This window comes from Spinacia oleracea, chromosome 6, assembly GCF_020520425.1.
Source record: "Spinacia oleracea cultivar Varoflay chromosome 6, BTI_SOV_V1, whole genome shotgun sequence".
NCBI classification, from domain to species: domain Eukaryota; kingdom Viridiplantae; phylum Streptophyta; class Magnoliopsida; order Caryophyllales; family Amaranthaceae; genus Spinacia; species Spinacia oleracea.
Window position 1 is genome coordinate 77,259,784 of NC_079492.1, and position 9,131 is coordinate 77,268,914.

Genomic DNA, 9,131 nt, shown 5'->3' on the forward strand with positions numbered 1-9,131 from the left:
ATAGTTAATTTACTACGAATTTATGACGATTATTAGAAGAAGAAGAAGAAAAAGAAAAAAAATAGCTTATTCGCAAGGTATTAAAAATCAGATTTTCGGTTTTGCTCACCCCTACACATGAGTCCATGACTCCTGGACAACTCACAACTTGACAGAAGAGAGAAAATTAAAACAATGGATAATTGAAAATTTACATCTAGAACAAGGCGCCGATATTTTCCTCAATGCAGTGGCACACTACGATTAATAAAGTCCATAGATACCGACACTTTCCTGACTCAGCACACGGTCTCTCTCTCCTCCACCCATGGATAAACCCAACATTAACCTCTTGATTTATACACCATGGGCCCCACTTCCCTCCAATCTGGATCCAATCTCAGGATTCTCAACCATTTTGTTTCCCTTCTTTCCCCTTTCTATATAAACCCCTCATTTCTCCGAACTTTCAGCACTCAACACAAACCACTCAACCACATTACAAACTCACAAAATCAATTTCTTGATCAACAATTGAACAGCAAACTAAAACAATGGCATCATTTACATCACCCTCATTCAATTCCCTCTCCTCCGTCACTGCAAACCCCCTCCACCACACAACCAATCACTCCTCCGCGGCACCATCTCACATCTCTTTCCGACGATCCTTCCCCACAGTCTCCGCCGTGTACTCCACCGCCACCTCTTCTGTAGGCGTCGCCTCGACTACTTCGCTTCAACAGTCTTCATTTTACGAGGTTTTGGGGATCCAGGCTGGGGCCTCCGGTAAGGAAATCAAAGCCGCGTATAGGAAATTGGCTAGGGTTCTTCACCCTGATGTTGCTATTGTGGCGTCTAACGGTGTTAAAGCTATCGGGTCATCATCGGCCGATGAATTTATTAAGGTTCACGAGGCATATGCTACGTTGTCTGATCCTAAAAAGAGGGCGGATTATGATCGGACGATGTGGCTTCAAGGCCGTCGTTTGAGTTACTCACCTGTTTATTATACTAGTGGAGCCACCAAATACGGTGGCGGTACGACTTCGTGTTCGGGTTTCTCCGGTTATACTCGCCGTACATGGGAGACTGATCAGTGCTGGTAGAACTTAATTAAGAGATTACTATGTATAAATTGCAAATTACAAAAAAGAAAGTATTATAGTAGTAGATCGATGTGGATAAATTAGATGTTACTCTGCTTAATTTAGGTGTAGATTGTAATTAAAGTGTCGGCCAAAATGTTGTTACTATGGGGAGGATATGTTTTTACCTCATTATTACTCCTATAAAATATAGACAAAAATGGCAATTTCTAATCTCATTTTCATCAAGCAGTCCGTATAATTCAAGTACATGTATTGCCATAGACGAGATTTGAAAGTCTTGAGTACCACTCCCAACACTTTAATTACTCCGTATTATGGTAATCCGTCGATAATATTTACAGTATTAATTTTTATTGAGATTTTGAAATTCTTGAGTACCACTCCCAAGCAAAAGCTTAAACCGATGGTTGAAGCCCCAAGATTAATTTTATACTCTATCACCCACGTCATTGTTTCTTCCATGTCTATATAGTGTCGTGTTTTTTCTTTATCTGACCATATCGTGTCATGTCATGCGACATGCCAGCCCAAGCTGCCCGACCATTGCCAAAGTTCTAGGCATGCTAACACCGGCTAGGATTCAAATTGAAGTAGTCGGCTATATGCCTTGTTTTTCTTGACACCGACTACTAATGGTGTAGACGACAATACCGCAACACGTCTTCCCTTATCACTAAGTCTCTATCAATGATATGGCAATAATGCACACATAATATTTTTTTAGTACATAATATGACCGTCCTCCATGTTCATCATACGGAGCGGAGTACTCCGTAATTTGGTAAGTTCGCCACATCTTCATTGTATTTCCAACTTTTGATCTTAATCAAATGAAATGTGATGTGGCACAAAGTACTCCTTTACTCCCGACGTATCACAGAAAGACACATGGCAGTGACGCTGCTTAGGTGTCAAGACCTCCTCATCAGGATCAGGCCATGCAACACAAGAATAGTAGTTGGGCCTCTTATAGTTTTGATAGGCCCGACTAAGGAAAGTCTAATAAGAGGCATATACTAAGACCTCCATCCAAATCCTATAAGGACACATGTCCTCATCTAAAGGCATCAACCAATTAGATAGCTAGGGTTTAAGAACAAATCCATAAACCTCAGCCCTATAAGTAGTCCAAATCCCAAGGTTAAAGGCAATCAATTCATTCTCACTTACCTTAAACTATTCTACTTTACCTTCTCTCTACAACACAATTTCTCTCTCTATTAAATACTTACTTAGACATCAGATGGAATATTCCTACGAAAATATTCTTATTTTGCAGGTTGTAGAAGATCGTGCCAGCGAATACCTGATACCTATGTAGAAAGGGTGACACATCATCATCTTCGCCGTCTATGGGGAGGTACAGTATCATGGAAGACCTGCAATAACGCCCCGACCTCTAATTCAAATATTAAATCATAATTAGAAGCGGAATTAACCTAATTTGGCCGGGACATTACCTGTCGTAACTCCCTCTTGGGAATTACAAGGCAACCATCATATTCTAAGCCATTAAAAATCCAAATTAATATAATAATCCTTTATATTCCCAAAATTAAAGTACATAACTTACTAAAAGTCTTTAATTAAACTATTAAAGCATTAAGCATAAACTAGGTGAATAATATTAAAGCGAAATCCTCGCCACTACTCGTTTCCATCGTTCCCATCAGTACCTAAAACAGAAAACAAAAACGGTGAGCCGAAGACTCAGTAACGACTATCCTAGCAACGTAAATTCATTTCAATTCATTTTATTTAATAACACAGGTAGAATAGAATAAGTAAAACATTAAATAAAAACATCATATTTAATTCATTCATAACTTTTTGATTAACATGCTAGTTGTCGGCAAGTACGAATCGTGAAGGAATTCTCCATTGGGCCTGGGCTCATCATCGAACTGTAACATGGGGCCTGGGCCCTGAGCCTGGGCTCATAAACCATGGGAGCCTGGGCTCGTAATCCATGGGTGGACATGTGTCCGTGGTACATGCATGACCGATAGATAGGAAGATAGTAGTTTATATACTGCCAGACAAACCAGGTCTTTCACTTTCATTTATCATGTTTTATGTGATTTTACTAAGCCTTGGCTTTTGTATTTCATTTGAAATAACATAACTCTTTTAGATCATAAAACATCATTTAGATCATGGGATCAATAAAATATCATTTCTTTCATAGCTTTTCATAACCATCATTTTATGAGAAAACTCAATCAAATCATATTATAAGAAATAATTCAATCAAATCATATTTCATCCCACAATCCATAAAACACATCAAAATATTTCATAAATTCAATCATAACGTCATAATTTCATAAATCATATTTATAAGGGGATTGCGGGTACTAGCAATAGCCGTTACCTCACTTCCACGATTTTGCTAAGGATTTTCCTTGGTTCGTTTGTCCTGAGCTCCGATTCCAATTTCTTTCAAAATAATAAATTATTGAATTAGTACTAAATCGATAAATAATTTAGAAATCAATATTATATAAAATCGTAAATTTATCGAATTTTTGATCAAGATACATATATATATATATATATATTTTATAAATCGATTTTCATAAAAATATTATTTAAATTCCATTTTGATAAATAAAACTAGAATCTTATTCTCATAAAAATTGAATATAAAACCTGAAAAATAAAAAATAATTTTATTAGTAAATAATCATTTATAAAATTATTAATCATAAGTATTGATAAATTAAAATCTGAAAATTATAAATCAACCTTAACTCACCCAAAAAGCCCAAATTGAAAGTTGGCCCAATCTGAAATTGGGTTTGAGGAGGATTAAAACCAAAGTTTAAAATTCTGAATTTTTGGGTTTTGGTTTTCTGGAATTAGGGAACACGAACAGGGAGGAGGGAGAGGAGGAAACGGGGGAAACACGAAGGGGGAAGAGGGGGAGGAAGAGGGTGGCGGCTGGCTGGGCGGCTCGGTGACGTGGTGATGCGCCGGTGATAGGTGGTTTGTTTGCGGCGGCGGAACAACGAAGGGAAGAGAAAACGGGACACGAGGTGGGCGAAGACAGGGGAGTTTGGTGTGGTGTTTTGCGGTGGTTCTGGGCGGTCGGACGATGCAGGGTGGTTGTAGCGAGGTTAGGCGAAGGTGGTAGTGGTGGCTGGAGGTGGTGGTGCTGCGTTGGTGGTTGCGGGTGTAGTGCAGTGAGGCAGGGGAAGGAGGAGGGAGGCAGGGGATGCGCGAAGAGAAAGGGAGGCAAGGGTGGTGCATGCGGTTGTGGAAGGTGGTCAGGGTGGTTGCAGGCGGTGCTTGATGGGTGGTGTTAAGGGTGGTGAACGGCGGTGGATACAGTGGTCGTTGGTGGTGGTTGCTCGAATCAGAGAAGATGAAAAGGAGAAAAATTGGTTTTTGGTTTTGGTTTTTGATGTTGAATTTCCTGAAATGGAAATGAAATTTGTATATAGGAAGAGTGAAGAACAAGGAAAGGCGCTTGGGGTCCAAGTATCTGAATTTGGACTGAATTGAGGGAAGGAAGGAAGCCTTGACTTCCTGCTTTGTACGTGGAGAGCAAGGGAAGAGGAGCAAAAACTGATTTTTTTTCTCTTGAGGGGTATTTTAGTAATTTCACATGGTTGGACTAAAATTCAGAAATTGTTGCTATTTTTGGAAATTACTAAAAAGTAGAAATGTTTAATTAAAATAATTCCTTATAAAAATTATCGTTAACGAAAAATAAATAAATTTTCGTTTATAAATTTATCGTTTAAAATAAATCTTAAAAACATTTAAAATAACGAAATTCGATTATTCGTAATTATTTAAAACGAAATCAAGCTAATAAATATTTTTAATTCTAATAAATCAAGTTTAAAAATTTAGGGGTATTACACTCTCACCCCCTTAGAAAAAGTTTCGTCCTCGAACTGGAGCTCAATTGAACTTGCCATTCTTAGAAATCATACAATTCATACTTAATCGCTCTATTTGCCATTCATTAAAAACATGCATGTCATAACCAATCATTTGATCTCACGCATAAGCATGTTTGATACATTACACATTCACATAAATCATAGTGATTCGTACATCATATCGTTCTTAGGCGACTATTTGAAGATATTTCGCTTTCATTTGCTATTGGTCCCTTTGCTGCAAGAATCTTGTCGTTGACCTTCATTACTTGATTCGTTTTGATTTCGAACTTTGATCTTTTCTTTTACGCTAAATAACTTTGTTGACTACGTTCGTTGTAGGGGTTCGAGTCCAATCATGTGACTAGAATACATCGTTAGACATATGACTTTGTACTCATCCTTTATATTCTTAAGTCGAAAGACCTCAAATTTTGCGGATAATGCTAAGCCATCGAGCGTGCCTTTATTTGAAACAATCTAGCTCCCAGAAAACTTAGTTCAGATTACCTGATCCTATAGACATGTCATATGTTGATTTACTTATCTCAATTCCATTGCATTCCTCAATCATTCATAATTATTTCGAATTTCTAACATTCATTGATATCATCAACCTTATTGACATATTAATTCTTGATAACTTATTTTGGTAAAATCCTCAAGATCTTATTCATGTGTCAACTCAAATGGGTCTTTTATCATAACTCATGTTGGGTGCATAACATTTCTGTATTACTTCTTAGCTTCCTCAATATCGGCATCTTAATAATCTTTTAGTCATTTCGCATGCGTTTCTTTGATTTCACTTCAAAACAATGGTATTCAACATTTTCTCTCCTAAGTCAAATTCTTTCAACAATGGAGGGCTCAGCCCAAATTACGTGACTCGATCCTTGAACATAGTCTGGTTGAGATTTCTACATATACTCAAAATATACTATAGATATATACTTTAGCATAGATTAGCCTAGGTTGTTCACTCTAGATTGCCATTTCATAGCCTTCAAAACTACTTTCTTGCCAACTTGACATATTTCAAAACTTTACGAACTCCTGTATTTTCCTCAAATTTGTTTCTTATGGTTCTCCATAATTCTTAAACTATCCATAGGCAGGTTTACTAAATGTATCAAAGCGTGGGTCTTAATTGTGATTCGTCAAGACCTCCCATGCAATTGATAATCCCAAAATAATTTCAGCTAACTTTATGGTATTTGGTTTACAACCTTTAGTATATTTTAACAGCTCAACGAACCTTCAAAAATACTTTTGTACCAATTCCATTGATACCAGATATATGACGCACAATGGTAACTTATCTTGATCCTCTATAATACTCATACATTATCGTTTCTTTGCACATAATATCGGGGTTCTCAAGTGATTTCTTTATGATATCGTTCTTCAAATGATTACTCTGAATTAACTCATCTCACGACATAATGATAGGGTGAAACCTAAAATCTTGTTCACTCTAAAGGGGTCTATCATATATCCTCTTTGAAATATATTCGCGCACTTACTATAGGCAACTAAAATTTTCCTTTCCTTAGTTGTCTGATAAACTTTCAATCTCAAACTTTTGTCTCTTAGTCATTGGAGTAACTTACTCTTATTCTCACATATGCATAAATGTCAATCTTCTTCATACACTAGTGGAAAAAACCCCTGTTGTAGCCCCCTTGTTGAGGGGGGCATATATAAGTGAGCCTCAATAACCCCTTAGTCAACGCGGGTCAAAAGTTTAAGCATGTGGTTGGGGCGGGCTTTTGTTATGTTCGCTTCTACAGAACCTGTTGAAGGGGGCTTTAAGTTGCCCGCCTCAATAGGTAGTATTCTAAAGGGGCGGGCTTCCTGTTGTTCGCTTCAATAGATATTCACAAAATTTTAAATCAACTGAAACACACCGCCAGACAGATAACACACAATCCCCAAATCTGTATTCGAAGCAAGAACCTTCCACCGCTCCTCACCGCGCGCTCCTCACCGCTCCTCACCTCCTCTTCACCGCGCGGCTCCACCACCACCACCACCTTCCTCGCCTCCTCTTCCATAACAGTCGCCGCCGACCTTCGTCTTGCCTATCTCGGTTGACTCTGTTTCACACAGTGACGCAATATATCAAGGTTAGTTTATAATTGATTCTTGTTTTGCTTGGTCTTAAAATTCAGTTTCTCTTCAATTAGTTGAGCATAATGAGTTGATTATGCAGAGAATTTAGGCTAATCTTCTAATATTGGATGAATTTACAAATTAGGGTTTGATATTTATGGTTTGGATGTTTTGGATGTTTTCCCCCACCAGATGTGTGAGGATTTGATTTTTAAATTGGTTGGTCATGAGCTTGAAGATATAGCTATACTCGATATTAAGCCTTGGGTAATGCATGCTGAAGTTGCTGAGAAGTTTTTGTCCTTTGAAAACCAAGTTTTTCTAGCTGGTGATGCCGCTCATCGTTTTCCTCCAGCCGGTGGATTTGGTATGAGCAAATCTACTAATTTACTAGTTTCTTGAGTTGAGATGTGAGGCACATTTATGTATCGCAACTGTGCCTTGTAGTAATGTACTACTTTTTCATGCTGTGTGTAGGCATGAATACTGGGATTCAGGATGCTCAAAATCTTGCTTGGAAGCTGGCTGCAGTTGTCAACGGTATTGCTCCAACCACACTTCTCAGCACATATGAAACAGAACGGAGGCCGGTATTGGCATATTTTCTTTGGTCTGCTATCTTATTTTTATTACTTCCTGATTTTCTCGTACCTCAGTTTCCCATTTCTTAACCATTTTTCCGGTAATTGTCAGATTGCTATGTTTAACACTGTCTCTTATTCCTCAGTTTTTCATTTCTTAACCATTTTCTGGTAATTGTCAGATTGCCATATTTAACACTGCACTCAGTGTTCAGAACTTCAGAGCAGCCATGGAAGTCCCTGCTGCCCTTGGACTTGACCCTACAGTTGCAAATTCAGGTGCTCAAATTTCAATTGACTCGACATTCCCAACCAACTACTTTTAACTTCCTTATTCGTCATTTTTCTATTGCTGTTAGTCACATCTCATCAGTTGTTCAATCTTTTTTCTACCTGATGGTCTTGTGTTCAGCTTGTTTTTTTTCCTTTTGTCTTGCTATGTACCTTGCAGTTGCCCAGATGTCTTTGTCTCATGTTTTCTGTACTCAGCTCTAGTTTTGCATTGTTATGATTGACATAGAGTAATTATATCACAGTTTGTTGTGTGAACTCCGTTAAGGCTAGTTTCAACAACAGCTGCCCTCGTTCTATTTTTTCTAAGATGCTTGCTTGTTGAATTTTTTTTAACATTTTCAGACACAAGTCCTGATTTCCAGTTCCCACCTTTTTATATATGAGTTTTGCATTTGGCTTGGGAGCTATTTGAATCAAAAGCACAAAGCAACCAAAGTGTACGATCTTTAAGACAGATGGTTTTATTTTGCAGCTATATATCCAAGTCCTGCAGAATCTAAAGCTGAGTTATGAAGTCATGATCAGTATGGTTTATTTCAGGATCACAGCCATGCTCAATGTGGAATTACAGAGGTATTCTACTAATTGTTTAATTTCAGAAAATAGGTTGATGCATTTTTTTTGCTTGTATATACATATACTGCTTTCCAATTTCCATCACATGTCTTGTATTCCTGGCTGTCATCTCATGGCTTTCTGAATTAATGTTCTTTTATAATGTTATGTCTGTAAACAAATGGAATGACGACGGTGTAGTAAACTGAAGGCCTTATTGAGTTGTTGACCGGCAGGCTGGATCATGTCCTTGATGCTTGTTACCATGGATTTAAGGTTAATGATGTCCAGTCAACACCTTTTATACCCTAAATTTCTGTCAGACCTGTTTTATACCAAGCCCACAGATATTGTTTAGCCTGAAATCTGATGTATATCTCAGCTGATTTGTTTTAAATTGGGAAAATGTCGGTGGTATGCCACTACTTTGGAAGCAAATCATAGCTCCATGTAATCATATTCTCATAGGTTAAGGTCTTCACTGACATATATAGATTTGAACTCATCAAGTCTAGAAAAATGATGAAAGATAAGTTAGGATTGGAGTCCAATCAGCCAATTTTCCTCTTTGACATGATGAATCTAGTGATTTTTCTTGTTTT

At 37.7% G+C, this 9,131-nt stretch overlaps 2 protein-coding genes across 3 annotated transcripts; both read left to right on the forward strand.

Annotated features, from left to right (window-relative positions):
* Nucleotides 1-432: 432 nt before the first annotated feature.
* LOC110779146 (chaperone protein dnaJ 11, chloroplastic) lies at nt 433-1,306 on the forward strand. Its single transcript, XM_021983674.2, has one exon. The coding sequence runs from the start codon at nt 534-536 to the stop codon at nt 1,086-1,088; it is 555 nt and encodes a 184-aa protein (XP_021839366.1). The 5' UTR covers nt 433-533; the 3' UTR covers nt 1,089-1,306.
* A 5,970-nt stretch (nt 1,307-7,276) lies between these two features.
* On the forward strand, nt 7,277-8,169 carry LOC130464013 (uncharacterized). Of its 2 annotated transcripts, none has more exons than XM_056833352.1 (3): nt 7,277-7,466; nt 7,577-7,639; nt 7,863-8,169. In XM_056833352.1, exons 1-3 carry the CDS (start codon nt 7,292-7,294, stop codon nt 7,874-7,876), a joined length of 252 nt encoding a protein of 83 aa, XP_056689330.1. In that variant the 5' UTR covers nt 7,277-7,291; the 3' UTR covers nt 7,877-8,169. The 2 variants fall into 2 exon arrangements, with proteins under 2 accessions (XP_056689330.1, XP_056689329.1); XM_056833351.1 differs by having other exon boundaries at nt 7,577-7,689; nt 7,863-8,021.
* Nucleotides 8,170-9,131: the final 962 nt, after the last annotated feature.